The sequence below is a fragment of the Lasioglossum baleicum genome, chromosome 6 (assembly GCF_051020765.1).
Source record: "Lasioglossum baleicum chromosome 6, iyLasBale1, whole genome shotgun sequence".
NCBI lineage: Eukaryota > Metazoa > Arthropoda > Insecta > Hymenoptera > Halictidae > Lasioglossum > Lasioglossum baleicum.
In genome coordinates this window covers 15,397,641-15,415,095 of record NC_134934.1, presented here as the reverse complement: position 1 = coordinate 15,415,095, position 17,455 = coordinate 15,397,641, and the positions used below count along the sequence as shown (strand labels likewise).

At 39.0% G+C, this 17,455-nt stretch overlaps 1 protein-coding gene across 1 annotated transcript; it reads right to left on the bottom strand.

Annotated features, from left to right (window-relative positions):
• Nucleotides 1-1,325: 1,325 nt before the first annotated feature.
• Nucleotides 1,326-9,430, bottom strand: LOC143209281 (transmembrane protease serine 9). Its single transcript, XM_076424696.1, has 11 exons — nucleotides 9,349-9,430; nucleotides 8,856-9,006; nucleotides 8,332-8,581; nucleotides 8,098-8,235; nucleotides 7,651-7,789; nucleotides 7,001-7,119; nucleotides 3,171-3,441; nucleotides 2,673-2,823; nucleotides 2,099-2,348; nucleotides 1,865-2,002; nucleotides 1,326-1,542 (listed from the first exon to the last, which is right to left on the bottom strand). Exons 1-11 carry the CDS (start codon nucleotides 9,395-9,397, stop codon nucleotides 1,402-1,404), a joined length of 1,797 nt encoding a protein of 598 aa, XP_076280811.1. The 5' UTR covers nucleotides 9,398-9,430; the 3' UTR covers nucleotides 1,326-1,401.
• Between the last annotated feature and the right edge of the window lie 8,025 nt (nucleotides 9,431-17,455).

Genomic DNA, 17,455 nt, shown 5'->3' with positions numbered 1-17,455 from the left:
TATGATTGTTTAAACATGTTTAAACAATGATTAAAGACGGAGATGCACCACTTTTGCACCAATTTTTGCGGATATTTTCGAATTTATCTCAAAAAATAAGGGTCCAGCGAAAAATTGAACTATACCACGCGAAAGAGCAGAGTTTTATCTTGAGAAACCCCCCTGTGATGTTTGCATCGTCGACGTTTTCTTCGAACCAGAAAGCAAAATATCTTCGCCCGACATGAGTTTCCTCTCGCTTCGTGCTCGATTCTTCCTGCTTGTATAGCTTTTCGCGGACGCGGACGCGAACGCGCGCGAATTAGGGTTTCGAAACGTTGCGCACCTGCTCGATCGCATCAGCGGAACGATCGGCTCCTCTCGAAACTTGTGATTCGTTTTGGAAGTCCTCGATCGTTTCCGCTGCGAGCACGTTTAGGGTTTCAGATGTTTGGCGGACCGCCGAAGAAAAGAAGAGGCTATATGCCGAAGTGGCCCCGACAAACTGTCGCTCAAGAGGGCAACTACAATGGCCTCGCATTTTCGGATGCGAAGTCATTTCATTCATTTCTACCTTGTCACTGTACTCGTCTGTAGAAGTGGTACTAGTAATAATAGTTGAAGTAGTGAGTTGTCTACATGGGCAGGCCTCGTCGCCCCAACGATCAGCGGAGATTTGCTTTTAATATTGAAACCAACATCGTCTGAAATATCTGCTCGGTACAGAATGTAACAATTCATGATTATCAATATGGTTCCGTTACGATTTGCCTTCTTACCGACACGACGAGAATCTCCTTAGTGGCCTTCTGCACCGACGAGATCTCGTCGGTGGTGCTGGAAGTTCGTCGGTGCTGGCCCTTTAAACATGGTTCTCTATCTTCACAGCAGATGTCATCTACGATATCTTATTACTAGACAGCTATTTTATACATACTTGAATCAGAGAGTATATTTTAATAAGGAATTTTATTCAATAATTCCCTATGAATATCTTTTTGTAATAATCCGCAATTGTATCGGCAGCGTCAGGTTCTGTGTCCAATTTAAAGTTGTTAAATCTATAAATTTGAAAAATACCATTACGAATACTATCGCGAAACATTTAAATTTAAAGTTTGCTATTTACTTGGGACTGCGAGAACCCGAAATATCGGGTCGGGAACACGAAATTTTTTCGGGATTGAGACGGATACCTGAAAATCTCGAGATTCTTGAATTTATCGAGTTAAATATATGATATGTATTTAATGTAATATAAATATTTAATTATTACACAAAGTTCGGTATTATTCAAAAGCGGGGAGGCTTCAGTGAGAACATTTAGAAGACGAGTTTAGTTGTCAGAAGCAAATGATGTTTATTTTAATTACATGATAGATATAAAGCTAGTTAATTCAATCAGCATTCGGTGTTCGTGGTTTATTTCAATTGAGCCTTGATCCAAGGAAGGAAGGAAGATACTCTGGTGTAGACATCAGGGTATCCAATACCGCAGGGACGACCGTAGGAAACGATACCAACTTGGGTTCCCTGGTGGACAAGAGGACCGCCGGAGTCACCCTAAAACGAGAAAAAGAAATTCAATTAGAAAAGCGTTCATATTTTATTCGTTAGGTATCTCTTTAACTCTCACTTCTCAAAAAAGTTCAAATCGTATGGTCCACTATTAAAAAAGTTATTGCGATCATAATTACTTGGGTAACAAGCGATGTTAAGAATTCGGGCACCTCTACCGTAAATGTGAAGTCCGAAACTTGAATCGCGTGTCGCGCAAGTAATTATGATCGCAATTATATTTTGTTTTACGACGTTTTAATCCGAAAAACGAGAAGATGAAAACGAGAATGCATTGTTTTAGTAATTTTTGAAATGGGAGACTCACGTTACAAGCTCCCTCTCCGGATTTGGTGAAGCTGCAGATGTGGCTTTCTTTCAAGGTTAAGTGGGTCCTCTTGCACTGCTTTTGCGAGTAGACTTTCAAGTTGATTTCCTGGAGTTTGTCAGGTACCTGTCCTCCTGCCTGTAAGGAATATAAACGGTGAGCAACTGTCTTTGAATAAATGAGTATGTTTAGTTACTGTGATTACTTTAGGCTGATTGGGGGATTGTGACTAACCTTGGTGGTTCCCCATCCAGACAAGACAACTGGGGATCCCTCAGCAACATTGGAAGAAGCTAGATTGATCGGTTGAACCAGATTATTGAAAGCGATATTTTGGTTAACACGAATCACGGCGACATCGTTGATGATAAGGAGAGAGTTGTAGTTGGGGTGGGCTGTGATCTTTTCTACTCCGTAAACCGTTCCTCGTGCGCTCAATTGGTTGGTTCCAGCTTGGACAGTTATCGGTTTCACGTCCTTGATTCTGTGGAGAAATATCTCTATGTAGAATTTCTGGTAACCGGGGCAATTGTTATCAAATAATGATCCTTTTTGATTTTATGAATTTAATAGAATTTAGTAGAATATTAGTAGAATTTAAAAATGCTGTTATACTATTTTGAACCTGTTAAACATACTGAGAAAGGAACTAAATTTGCGTGTCACTCCAGTTCGTTAACATTCCGGTGGAAAGTTTTTATTTTTCATAAAGATCCGTTGACAAGTGATATATGTCATTCATTCTTCGTTCCGCAGATCCAATTCTATAAATTTTCTATATTGAATGTAACGAATTAAAAGAACTAACCCAACGACGCAGTGAGCCGCGGTGAGGATGTAGCGAGCGTTGATGATTGATCCACCACAGAAGTGTCTGCCGTTGTTCTTAAGAGACACTTGGTACTTGTACTTGCCAGGTGGTGCGTCGTGACCACCCACAATATGGCCCTCGGGGAAGGCTAAACCATCGAAATCAAGTTATACTCTCCGGAAGCACATTCTTTTCATTTTCAAATTCAATCTTCACAGTCCCGAAATTATTGCTACGAAAATCCGTGAAAATGCCAAAGCAAAGAAGCTAGCCACGATCGAAGGTACAGATATAATTATCAGGTATTCCATCATCAAAGCTACTTGTTCAAAAAATGTATAACATAGCTACAAAAGTATTTTCTCTGATTTCAATTCGTTCTACTCATTGTCAGACTTGGTTGATTCCATGCAAGTAATTTGATTTATTTCCAGTCGACACGAATTATTTGGAAACGACAATTTCGCATTGAATTTGAAATTCTTTTTCACTTACCATACGCTGCGGCCGCCAGGCAGAGCACTAGTATGGTTGGAGCGTACATCTTGACAAGATTCGCAATACTGTGGTTGACAATCGTGTGGATCAATTTATATACGCGTCCAAAGCATGCGTTGCTCCGATAAGGGTAAACAAAATGTAGGATTTTTATCAATGACGTGGAACGAGCACCGATTACAAAGAGTGGTGCTTTCGTTTTTCGAAAGGTCGGTAGCTTTGATTGCAAAGATAAGACGCAGTACACCCGGTGAACGTGTATCGGATTTTTTTAGAAAGAGGAAGCAGTTTGTCCGATAACAAGTATATGTATATGTATGAACTTTTTAATGGGTGACATTGCGGGATAATTTTAAATTTATAATAGGTGCGAGGCGATCAATCGAAATTCGATAATACAATCTTTTAATTACAGCCACTTGTGAAACGCTTTTATCAACTGTTTAATCAAGATATTGAAAGGGTATACGATTATAGACGACAAATGTCTTAGATTAGAAAAACGATATGTCCATTGCCGTTTCCGTTTTTGTGTAGGAATAATATTTTGGATTCGCTGGTTTTCGCGTGTGTCGATCTCAATATTTTCCTTCGATTTCGAGATATACGCCCATAATTATGAAAGTGGTCTAAGTGAAAATTTAGTGCTTGTTATTCCAACATTGTAGGTAATTTATTTAGTGTTAAGATCCTTTTCCTTGAAATATCTCGAAACAACAAATATATCACTTATAAGGAATGGACCCCAAGTGTCCAACTTCGATTTTGATAATTTTTTGTGAGATGGTGGTATATGGGTCCCTAATTATGTATGCAAAATATTAGGTGTAGTTACTCAATAGTTTTAAAGATATAAACAATTAAAGTTTCATTACTTTTCCATTAGCCGTGTAAGCAGGTTACGTGGTTCACAGGTATGAAACTTTAATTGTTTATATCTTTAAAACTATTGAGTAACTACACCTAATATTTTGCATACATAATTAGGGATCCATATACCATTATCTCACAAAAAATTATCAAAAACGAAGTCGGACACTTGGGGTCCTTCCCTTGTTTGGGTTGGCAAGAAAGTAATTTCGGTATGTTACGGTGAAATAAAAATTTCTTTGATCATAATCGACTTTAATAGATCAAATATGTTCCATTTTTTCCGATGATCTGTTGCCATCTTTCTGGTATCTTAATAAAGTTATTGGCTATTTTCATAAAGCTGCGACAGCTACATATTGAATAACAAAATTGGGTTTCAATTCACCTTAAAATTCCGAAATTACTTTCTTGCCAACCCAATAGATATAGAATAACAATAGTTCCGACCGAAATAATTTCGGTAAATTGTTTCGAGTAGAGTTTCAACCTTTTCGAAACAGGCACATATACACGTGTTTCGAGCGCAGTGCTTGCAAGGTCGATACGGTGAAACATTATCGAAGGTGTTGGAGAAGATGTAATCGTTCAGCTTTATTTCATCAGCCTCTGAAAGATGTCTACAATGTCTAGGTTGCTCGTGAACAACAAGACGAGGAAAAAGTTCCTACTTAATGAGTGGAGCAAGCGCTGGGACGGTATTTGCAAATCGTTAAATGTAGTACGACAGCAGTCCGGCTCGAGATAAGGGCTGAAAGTTCGTGGCCTATCACGCAGGTACATTGCAAAGTGGAACATCCTTCCAGCAACCTTTTACTTCCTCAAGTCCATTGTTCTTAACAGAAATGAACGGTTAAAGTGATTTTGAATTGCGTAGCCGACTTTCTTGAAAAGTTATATTATCTTTTTTCGATGTTGATCTTGTACGAGCAACGGAGTCCGATTTTGAATCACGATGATTTCGTCGCACGTGACCATGTCGAAGTAATCAGCTCACAAGAGCCAACCTAACACCAGCTCACGAGAGCCCAACTAACCCCGCACACGAGTGCGGCCTATAGGCGATTCGGGTAGCCCCGGGGACGCTACACTCATTCGTGAGTGAGCCCCTGGGGGACCTCCAATCGGAGGAATACCAATTTCAAACAAGATGTGATAATTGTTAGAAGAGGGTCTTGTCAAAGTTTCGAAGCCAACAATTAGAAATTGAGAAATAACACGAGTGCGAATAGAGCAAATGTAAGCCCGCACGTAAGTGCAATCCTAACCATGCACATGAGTGCAAATACAACCAGCTCATGAGAGCAATTATAAACCCGCACACGAGTGCGAATACGACCAGCACAAGTAATCACCTAACTTTGCACAAGAGTGCGAATACGACCAACTCACGAGAGCTATGCTAACTCCTCACACGAATGCAATCTATATGTGCTTCGGGTAGCCCCGGGGACGCTACACCAAGTACTCACTCACAGCCCCGCCCGTGAGTGAGCCCCTGAGGGACCTCCGATCAGAGGGATACCAATTTTAATAAAGAAATATAAATTTAAAGAAGACTCAATAGCGAAAGTCTCATTTCAATTAGCATATTAGACATAATAATTGATGGTATTCGTTGAATGAACAGTTGAAGGACAGGTTTGTTGAAACTGGGCCAAGGGTAGACAAAGGAAGCATTGAAGAATATTCGTAATAAAACTTACCGGTGTTCGTTGAATGAACAGTTGAAGTTCAAAATAGGATTGTTGAAGGTAGGCCAGGGTAGCTGTAGATGACCCCTTGTCCACCTCTGGTCCACCTCTGGAAAGTCCCTGGTCCTTCTGGTCCTCCTGGTCCCGGAGCCCGACCGCTCACGCCGCCCCCCCCCCAACCGCCCGACTGACTGATTGACGGATGGCTCTGGCCGAGCTCGAGCAGTGATGCCATATGTGGGGAGTCACGGTGAAATGATGTACCCCTTCTTTGATGACGGGGAATGAATGGGACGAATGGGAGACACGTTGCACGTGCGCGATGGGGACCGTGGAGTATGCGCCTGCGCACGGTGCTGGAATGGAATAGTGGAAGGGGTATGCAGGGGAGTACGGGAGCTCCGTTTGGAGCTCATTATGGCAACACTGAGCTCGAGCGACGTTCCCTACCCCACTGATACGTGACGCTCCCCACCCCACCGAATATCGATCGATGTCTATCGCCGTGCAAATTATTGATAAATTTATTATTTCCAGCTGGTTAATGTTTATAACAATTCCATTTTACTGCGATGTCCACAAGCAATTCCTTGGCTATCTGACCACCTAATTTTTTTAGTGAACCATGAATAGTTACACGCATTAATTTATTCAATACAATTCACAGATAAATTTATTATTTCTGGCTGTTTAATGTTTATAACAATTCCTTTTGCTAATTATGTTAACGAGCACTCCCTTGACCACCTTCCATCTAATTTTTTCGTAAAAATAGACAATAAAACTCGAGATACAGAATAACTTTTAAACCATGAACATTCGCACGCATTCATTTATTCAACATAATACTATGAACCATTTATTAATTCTATCTGTTTAATGTTTATAATAATTCCTTTTGCCAACGATGTGGACAAGCACTCCAGTGACCACCTTGCTATCTAATTTTTTACAGTAACGTCTTTCCGACTTACTTCTGTTCTCACAGATCAATTCTTGGAACTTTTATGTATAAAAAAGTGTAAGGTAATAATTCTCGTTTATGAAATATTTTGAAATTACAAATTGAGGTGTCTCACATATAAAATTTTAAAGGAATTGTTGATTTTCCTACAATTATGCTTCAATAATATATTTCTAGGAATCTTTTGTCCTTGAATTTTGCTTTTAATATTGAAACCAACATCGTCTGAAATATCTGCTCGGTACAGAATGTAACATTCATGATGATCAATATGGTTCCGTGACGATTTGCCTTCTTACCGACACGACGAGAATCTCGTTAGTGGCCTTCTGCACCGACGAGATCTCGTTGGTGGTGCTGGAAGTTCGTCGGTGCTGGCCCTTTAAACATGGTTCTCTATCTTCACAGTAGATGTCATCTACGATATCTTATTACTAGACAGCTATTTTATACATACTTGAATCAGAGAGTATATTTTAATAAGGAATTTTAGTCAATAATTCCCTATGAATGTCTTTTTGTAATAATCCGCAATTTGATCGGCAGCGGCAAGTTTTGTGTCCAATTTAAAGTTGTTAAATCTATGAATTTGAAAAATAACATTACGAATACTATCGCGAAACATTTAAATTTAAAGTTTGCTATTTACTCAGGACTGCGAGAACCCGAAATATCGGGCCGGGAACACGAAATTTTTTGTCGGGATCTGGACGGATACTTGACAATTTTCGTGATTCTCGAATTTATCCGGTGAAATATATGTGTTATATATTTAATATAATATAAATATTTAATTATTACACAAAATTCGGTATTATTGAAAAGCGGGGAGGCTTCAGTGAGAACATTTAGAAGACGTGTTTAGTTGTCAGAAGCAGATGATGTTTATTTTAATTACATGATAGATATAAAGCTAGTTAATTCAATCAGCATTCGGTGTTCGTGATTTATTTCAATTGAGCCTTGATCCAAGGGAGGAAGGAAGATACTCTGGTGAAGACATCAGGGTATCCAACACCGCAGGGACGACCGTAGGAAACGACACCAACTTGGGTTCCCTGGTGGACAAGAGGACCGCCGGAGTCACCCTAAAACGAGAAAAAGAAATTCAATTAGAAAAGCGTTCATATTCTATTCGTTAGGTATCTCTTTCTCTCTCATTTTTCAAAAAGTTCAAATCGTATGGTCCACTATTAAAAAAGTTACTGCGATCATTATTACTTGGGTAACAATTCGGGCACCTCTACCGTAAATGTGAAGTCCGAAACTTGAATCGCTTGTCGCGCAAGTAATTCTGATCGTAATTATATTTTGTTTTACGACGTTTTAATCAGAAAAGCGAGAAGATCAAAACGAGAATGTATTGTTTTAGTAATTTTTGAAATGGGATACTCACGTGGCAAGCTCCCTCTCCGGATTTGGTGAAGGTGCAGATGTGGCTTGCTTTCAAGCTAGAGTGGGTCTTCTGGCACTGCGTTTGCGAGTAGACTTTCAAGTTGATTTCCTGGAGTTTGTCAGGTGCCGGTCCTCCTACCTGGAATGAATATAAACGGTGAGCAACTGTCTTTGTGTAAACGAGTAAGTTTAGTTACTGTGATTAGTTTAGGCTGATTGGGAGATTGTTACTAACCCTGGTGGTTCCCCATCCAGACAAGACAACTTGGGATCCCTCAGCAACATTGGAAGAAGCTAGATTGATCGGTTGTACCAGATTATTGAAAGCAATATTTTGGTTAACACGAATCACGGCGACATCGTTGATGATTTGACCAGCGTCGTAATTGGGGTGAGCTGTGATCTTTTCTACTCCGTAAACCGTTCCTCGGGCGCTCAGTTGGTTGGTTCCAGCTTGGACAGTTATCGGTTTCACGTCCCTGATACTATGGAGAAATATCTCTATGTAGAATTTCTGGTAATCGGGGCAAACATCATAGAACAGTACTGAAATGATTTCTTTTTGATTTTGTGCATTTAGTAGAATTTAGTAGAACATTAGTAGAATTTAAAAATGCTGTTATACTATTTTGAACCTGTTAAACATACTGAGAAAGAAACTAAATTTGCGTGTCACAGTTCGTTACAATTCCAGTGGAAAATTTTTATTTTTCATAAAGAACCGTTGACCGTTGAATGTAACGAATTAAAAGAACTAACCCATCGACGCAGTGAGCCGCGGTGAGGATGTAGCGAGCATTGATGATTGATCCACCACAGAAGTGTCTGCCGTTTTGCTTAAGAGACACTTGGTACTTGTACTTGCCAGGTGCTGCGTCGTGACCACCCACAATATGGCCCTCGGGGAAGGCTAAACCATCGAAATCAAGTTATACTCTCCGCAAACAAATACTTTTCAATTTCAAATCCAATCTTCACAGTCCCGAAATTATTGCTATGAAAATTCGTGAAAATGCCAATGCAAAGAAGCTAGCCACGATCGAAGGTACAGATATAATTATCAGGTATTCTATCATCAAAGCTACTTGTTCAAAAAATGTATAACATAACTACAAAAGTATTTTCTCTGATTTCAATTCGTTCTACTCAGACTTGATTGATCCCATGCAGGTTATTTGATTTATTTCCAGTCGACCACGAATTATTTGCAAACGACAATTTCTCATTGAATTTGAAATTCTTTTTCATTTACCATAAGCCGCGGCCGCCAGGCAGAGCACAAGTATGGTTGGAGCGTACATCTTGGCAAGATTCGCAATACTGTGGTTGACAATCGTGTGGATCAATTTATATACGCGTCCAAGGCATGCGTTGCTCCGATAAGGGTAAACAAAATGTAGGATTTTTATCAATGACGTGGAACGAGCACCGATTACAAAGAGTGGTACTCTCGGTTTTTGATTGCAAAGATAAGACGCAGTACACTCGGTGAACGTGTATCGGATTTTTTTAGAAAGAGGAAGCAATTAGTCCAATAACAAGTATATATGTATGAACTTTTTAATGGGTGACGTTGCGGGATAATTTTAAATCGATGATAGGTGCGAGGCGATTAATCGAAATTCGATAATACAATCTTTTAATTACAGCCACTTGTGAAACTTATCAACTGTTTAATCAAGATATTGAAAGGGTATACGATTATAGACGACAAATGTCTTAGATTAGAAAAACGATATGTCCATTATAGTTTCTGTTTTTTTGTAGGAATAATATTTTGGATTCCCTGGTTTTCGCGTGTAGTCGATCTCAATATTTTCCTTCGATCTCGAGATATACGCCCATAATTATGAAAGTGGTCTAAGTGAAAATTTAGTGCTTGTTATTCCAACATTGTAGGTAATTTATTTAGTGTTAAGATCCTTTTCCTTGAAATATCTCGAAACAACAAATATACAAGTTACAAGGGAAGGACCCCAAGTGTCCGACTTCGATTTTGATAATTTTTTGTGAGATGATGGTATATGGATCCCTAATTATGTATGCAAAATATTAGGTGTAGTTACTCAATAGTTTTAATGATATAAACAATTAAAGCTTCATACCTTTCCATTAGCCGTGTAAGCAGGTTACGTGGTTTACAGGTATGAAACTTTAATTGTTTACATCTTTAAAACTATTGAGTAACTACACCTAATATTTTTCATACATAATTAGGAATCCATATACCATTATCTCACAAAAAATTATCAGAGTCGAAGTTGGACACTTGGGGTCCTTCCCTTGTTAGACTATAGAATATACATATATGTATACAATATAGATAGAATAACACACACAATAGTTCGGACCGAAATAATTTCGGTAAATTGTTTCGAGTAGAGTTTCAACCTTTTCGAAACAGGCACATACACACGTGTTTCGAGCGCAGTGCTTGCAAGGTCGATACGGTGAAACATTATCGAAGGTGTTGGAGAAGATGTAATCGTTCAGCTTTATTTCATCAGCCTCTGAAAGATGTCTAGAATGTCTAGGTTGCTCGTGAACAACAAGACGAGGAAAAAGTTCTTACTTAATGAGTGGAGCAAGCACTGGGACGGTATTTGCAAATCGTTAAATGTAGTACGACAGCAGTCCGGCTCGAGATAAGGGCTGAAAGTTCGTGGCCTATCACGCAGGTACATTGCAAAGTGGAACATCCCTTCAGCAACCTTTTATTTCCTCAACTCCATCGTTCTTAACAGAAATGAACGGTTAAAGTGATTTTGAATTGCATAGCCGACTTTCTTGAAAAGTTATATTATCTTTTTCGATGTTGATCTTGTACGAGCAACGGAGACCAATTTTGAATCACGATGATTTCGTCGCACGTGACCACGTCGAAGTATCCGGTACATTTTATCGACGACAGACTTTTTCGTAATAGAACTTGAATAGAGATTGCGCCAAGGCATTTACTGATACTATGGAGAAGTACATCTTGCTCAATCAATATCGTTCACACGAGCATCCTTATTCTTTGCCCTAAATCCATCATCCGGTGTAAGATGTCGCAGTAATTAATCAGTTTCCTCTATGCTTGCAGATCAAGGAAAAACCTTTAATCATTGATTAAATAAAAATTCTGTGCATGGCGAAATTGTGCGAGTGAAAGTCTAATGCGATCGTTACCAATTTGAATAGGCTGATCAATTAGGTTTCAATAGACAACACGAATCATTTGAATCTAATCTGTCGTAAAACGTCTCGCGCGAATCTTTGAAAATCATATCGAAATCGCATCGATTAATTTAAATGTACCAAAGATCATTGGTACTTTTTTTCATTGGAAATGTCCGTGATAGTTCCACTTCAAGTGGCTACAGGTTATCGATTTAAAAATATCTTTAATTAAAGCTATCCGACTCTTGTCGTTATCGACGTCACTGATGATGATAGTGATTCTTTGATTTTATTCTCCACATTACCACTTTTAGCAGATCGAACATCTTTTTCTTATCCATATATCATTTCACCGTTATTATGAATATTTTTGTCTACTGTTACCGTATTATTTGCATTTGTAAATAATAGAAAAAAAATAAAACAAATTGCAAGCCCTAGTCAATATTAAATAAGCACTATCTGTTTATGTTAAGTAATCGTCCTTCAAAAATCGAAGGTTAATTGGAAAGAATTGCGTGTCAGATGAAAGCGAATTCATCCTAAATACGGTGGCTTAAAGAATTGCATTCTCGACAGGTACTAATTAACAAATACGATACGCTGTCCGGCAGACATATTATAGATCTGTCAACATTTAATGCCCGCGGATTCGATGATCTTTAGATACGAGTTCGAAGATAATTTCCAGGCGAAACGTGATTCGAACGCGATACACGAAATTACTTTTGCCCGGTGCGTAGATCGATAATGAATTCGCAGTCCGCGGAATCTCGTAGATCTTTCCGGGAGCGAGTACGAGCAGTAGCATACGTATAGTAACTGAGGCGGAGGTAGAATTAAGGGACACGTAATATCTAACATCAACAGTCTGGCTCCTCGTCGTGGAAGGACTAATAAGAATTGCGGTGGCAAGTAATTTCGTTCATTGTGTATTCTGCAAATGAATATATCCCGGCGTTCCTGGTAATTCTCCGAGCATCCGGGGGATTTCGTCTCCCCAAGGATCAGAGGAGAAGGCGATTGCGAATAACAAGAACCCTTCGTCTGCCACGAGTTCTTGATCCTGTTAACGGGATCATGCGAGCACCAACGATAGAACCAAAGACCGTGAGATAAAACTAAACTCCGTTGGACTTTTCTCTGGCTGTTGTTTCGAGGTCACTGGATCAATCCACAGGGAACTGTATTTTTCTCTCTCTGATCATTGCTCTCACACTCCTTTTGTTCTGTTTTATAAACATCTTTCTTTTGATTTGGAATCTAGTCTTTGAACCCCTTCCACTATAATATTTATTGTAGCCTGTGAAAGAACAGAATCTACTAGGTATGTACGTTATCAATTTCTTTCTAACCGAAATAAAAATCTATTTAGTTGTTGATGATGCAATAGCCATTGGTGAACAAACCGGAATTGTACATAAATATATTGAATCAATGAAATTTTCTTTTTCTTCCAGGAAATTACGAACTGCAAAGAAAATAAAAGTAAAATAAATCGTAGTGCAAGGGATCAATTATCGTACGTCCCTCGGAAATAATTGCATAAAAGATCCTAGAGTAATAAGTATCTCATCCACTTTTACTTTATATTTTAAATCAACACATTATCTCGTTTTACAATACGTACAAACTGTAAATGGATAAATGTGTTTGAAATTTGTGTTTTATTTGTCAAGCTGATACATTTTGTGTGAGCCACGAAGTCGTCGATTAAATGTACTAATTTATTTAAAAACAGATGTACGAAATTTTCAATGAAAATGATTTCGATTACTAAATGCATCATGTCTTGTAGATTGAAAAGCTGTTCAATAAATATCTTTTTTCAAATAAATGTAATTTTGATGGGGGCAAAATGTTCGATCTAAACAGAGAAGATTTAGTGGTACTGTTGTGCAATATAAAAATAGCCCGTTAGAGTGATTCTCACGGTAAAAATATGAAAGAGGATTCGAGAAACTATGAGTAAGAGAATATCCGTAGAATGGTTTGCTAATCAGATTTCCCGGCGCGGCGTTAGGCCGATTCGTAATGCTCGGTCACCGTATTTACATATGCATATCATTTGTCGTATCACAGGGGAGGAAGCTCTGTGCTGGTGATATCCCACAGGACTCTCCATATATCCAAATCGCATTACTGCGCTGCCTATTTCGTGCTAAGGTAAGTACGTCGTGGACGATTTGATATGCGTGCGCCATAACCGAGTTAACAATCCGGCTATGACAGATGGTGATCCGAGCGATTTTGCGGGCTCTCTATCGCCGTTCCATCGACGCGTTTCCGGTCTTCATAGACCAGCAATTAGGTCGAATTTCAGCTACGAGAAAATTATCTGATACGTCAGAACCGTTCCAAATTATTAATATCACTCGACCATCATTTTGCATTCATGATTCTTTTCCTGGCAATGCAGATAAACAGCCATATTTTGGTTATCCGAAATAAAAGAATTCAATCTCTGACTACGGTCAGCACTGAAAATAGAGAAAACTTTCAATATTTCGACTTGCTTTTCTTTTTAAAACGCTGTCAAAATTACGGAAAAATGGAAACCTGCATCCTAGTATAATATGAAGTTTTAGTATAATAAAAAATATTTTCAAATTTCCACATTCTCTACTTTGGAAGTAGCAAAACCGAAGTAAATTTACGGTTTCTTAATTTTTCTCGTAAAACAAGAATCTGTAAGATACTACATATTTTTTCTTCGATAAAAGTAAGTAACCTAAAAGACGTCCAACAAATAAAAAATAAGTAGGATAGTTGTATTTCCCCCTCGAAACTGGGAAACTTTTGTATCAAGTACTCTTGCTGGTCTGTGAAGAATTATTCAACGAATTTCTTTTCTATTTATCAAGAAAATGGCTAAAAATTCTTACCGCAAGGGTAAAAAATTGTGCGCTGTTTAAGGAGAGAGTCTGATTACCATTGTTTCTCGCTTTTCTACACATTTTTAAAAAGTCATACAAGCATGGGATCTTTAAGTTGTCTGAATAATCGCAAGAGATCGTAGAACAATCTGTCATGAAACTTATTCTAAATGGTAAAAACGGAATGACTTTCAGAACGACCGAATAAAATGGTAATTTTCAGATGTTTTGTAAAGCTAGCGTTAAAGATTCTCGCCCTCAGTGCGCGGTGTGGTCTCGCGAGCACTTCCGCGTTTCTGGGAAGGGAATTTACCTTGCTTGGGGAAATGTATTCCCGTTTATCGGAGGAAAAAGGTGCAAAGGACGCCCGCGAGCGTCACGCAGAAGAACCACGTCGAAGAACCACGGCGAAGATTGCCGACTCGAGAACGCTCGTGATCCCTTTCACCCCCGACTCGCGACCGAATTCCTCGAAACGAAACGGAATGGACACGCGGGAGTTTCTTCGACTTGTTCGTTGTCCACCAAGCCCGAAAACCCTCCGCCTTCTACTTACCAGCAACGATTTTACAGCGCGAGTTTGGGCCAGGTCGCTCCTGATAATCACTGTCGAAAAATTGCCGAACATCTTCTTGGTCCCGGGCAGCCGTGTCTGCGTACCGTCCCGAGAGATCGATGGGAATCCGCTTTGAGTTGTGGGTGCGACGAACCTGAAAAAGAACCTGGGGAACATCGTTTACACACAACGACCACGAGCACCGGGGTTCTTTCTCGAGTGGGCGATGGTTATTTTTATGCCTCGTAATTATACATTTTTCTGGCCGTTGCCTCGGAGTTTTAGGGTTACATTTAGAACCAGCCGAATTGGCCGGCCGCGTTTTCGCACGTGTTTCTCCCACGATCCTGCGGGACTCCCGCGTCCTTCGCCGCTCCGCTGCGAGGAAACGCTATCATATTGCTCTTGCAACCACGAATGCTAGCCTTTTTTCGTGGGAGTTCGAAAGTCCCCACTTTCGACCAATTTTTTGCGCCGATCGTTGCCTGCTATTTTTCTCTCTCTCTTTCTCCCTCTTGTGTCCGTGCTTTATGTTTTATTGCGAGCGATATTTCACATTGAAGAGCGTCAGGTGGCGGGGGTGCTCTGGGATGAATTGTGGGGCAAGCATTGCTTTCGAGGCCCTTGAAACTTTCCTCCTTCCGCTAGAATGTACTGTCGCTTCTGTTACGGGGATTCTCTGAAAAATGGACCTTTTAAAATATTTTTTCAAAGTATAGGATCTTGGGAATGCTTTCCAGAATTTTATACTGAAATTCAAAGTTTGGAAAACGTAAAATCACATTCGTTCACAATCCAAAATACAATACGATCATCAACTGAGAAAAAATGTTTGAGTAGTAATAATGAGACTGGATTTATTCAGACTTCGTACGACTTGTATTATAATTAGACAGCGGATTGTTATGCAAAATAAAAATGTTCTACTTGAATTGCAACAAACTGGAGTTCTTTCTTAATAATGGGTTATCCAAAAGTACCTTTAGGATGTTGAATGAGAATATCTGTCACACGCCATGTTTGTTCCTTGCCACTTTCTTGTATATCTAACCTACAATGATAGACAATTTTAACAATGGAGTTGTATAGGATTGAAGAGCGTGTTAAAGTTATTAAAATTTATTTTGCAAATCAGTGTTCAATAAAAAATACCCATCGTAAATTACGTGATTTTTTCGGCATACATAATCGTCCATCAGAGCAAACAATTCGAAATTTGGTTAAAAAATTTGATGAAACTGGATCTATTCATGATAAACCAAAGTGTGGCAGACCAAAAACAGCTCGTTCGTATGAAAACATTGCTGCTGTTCGTGAAAGTGTTGCTAATGACCCATCAACATCAATCCTACGTTGTTCTTAAGAATTGAGCATTTCTTCAAATTGATGTCTGTAAACATGGTCGTGGTGGTCATTTGACATATATCGTCTTTTACACATAATTGCCACAGATGATACCTGATAATTAAATTAAAAAACCAATAAAATTAAAAATAGTATGTTTTTTATTTAAAACAAATTTCCTTCCTATAGTCTATTTTGGATAACCCTGTATGTTTAGTAGGTTGGAAATAATGTAACATAATATTTTTAAATTCTTCTAATGTTATCACTGTTTTATATTACACCTACTCATTTTTGTCATAAATGCATCAAATCCTCTGTCTAATTATAATACAATACGTATGTATTTGACTAAAGAAGTTTATTCAAAACTTCTCCGTAAACATATGTCAATAACTTGTACAATCGTAAATGAAGAAATCAGAAAGAAGTTATTTAGATTTTATTAGTAATATTAGTTATTTAGAAGTTATGTGTGGTAATTAGAGTCGTTCACGTTTTTTTAGTAAAAGACCGTTGGAAAAGATCGATCGCAATAAAATAGATCGCGCGAGAACTTCAGCACCGAGATTCCCGTTGATAACAATGACAAAACCAGCTGTGTTATCATTGCTGTGATTCCGTGATCGCGCGGACTCACGTTCATCGATGAGCATCGGTGGTATCGGGCACGTCGTATAGCATACTCGAGTATACTTACGCGGAATACCATAATAATTACTCGCGTAGACGGTACCCTGTGTTTACGAAGGACCTATTATTAGTGCAAACACGTATTACCGTCCGGTTGTTCTCCGTTTATGGCTGGTAAGTGATTTCAACCACGGGCACCCGTAGAAAGTGCCGGCAAATTGAGCACTTGAACGCAAAGAAGACGTCAACGCGCGAACAGCCTCTCGCGTTACAGGAATTCAAAGATCACTTTCGGGTATATTAGTTCCTTTACCGGCCCCATTCGACAAACAACCACCAATTCGTTTACCTACGTTTATGCCGCAGACCTCGGCAACCCGCAGACCTCGAATTATGAATTATCGAGGCGATCCGCCGGCTATTTGTTTAATATTATTTGCCTGTTTCGGTGCGTGCCTCGGCGTTTCCGCAATCGAAGATTTACGCTCGTCGTCGTCAACGATGTAGTCGATCCTCGATAACACGAAAACCTTCATTAGACTATTTTTTTATTCTAGAGATCCTTAGTAGAATATAAAATTCGACAGAATTTAGTACTATCTTTATTTGTTTTAGATCCACAAACACTGCTCTCATTGAAAATAGGATTTTATTTCATTGCACTGTCTATAAAATTTGTCTATAAAAATTGGAAATTGCATAAACATCCGCAATCCAGTTTTTAATCGCGGTAATTAAAAATGCTGGAAATCATTTTCCCACGAAATCCCATTTCACGAATTTTACGT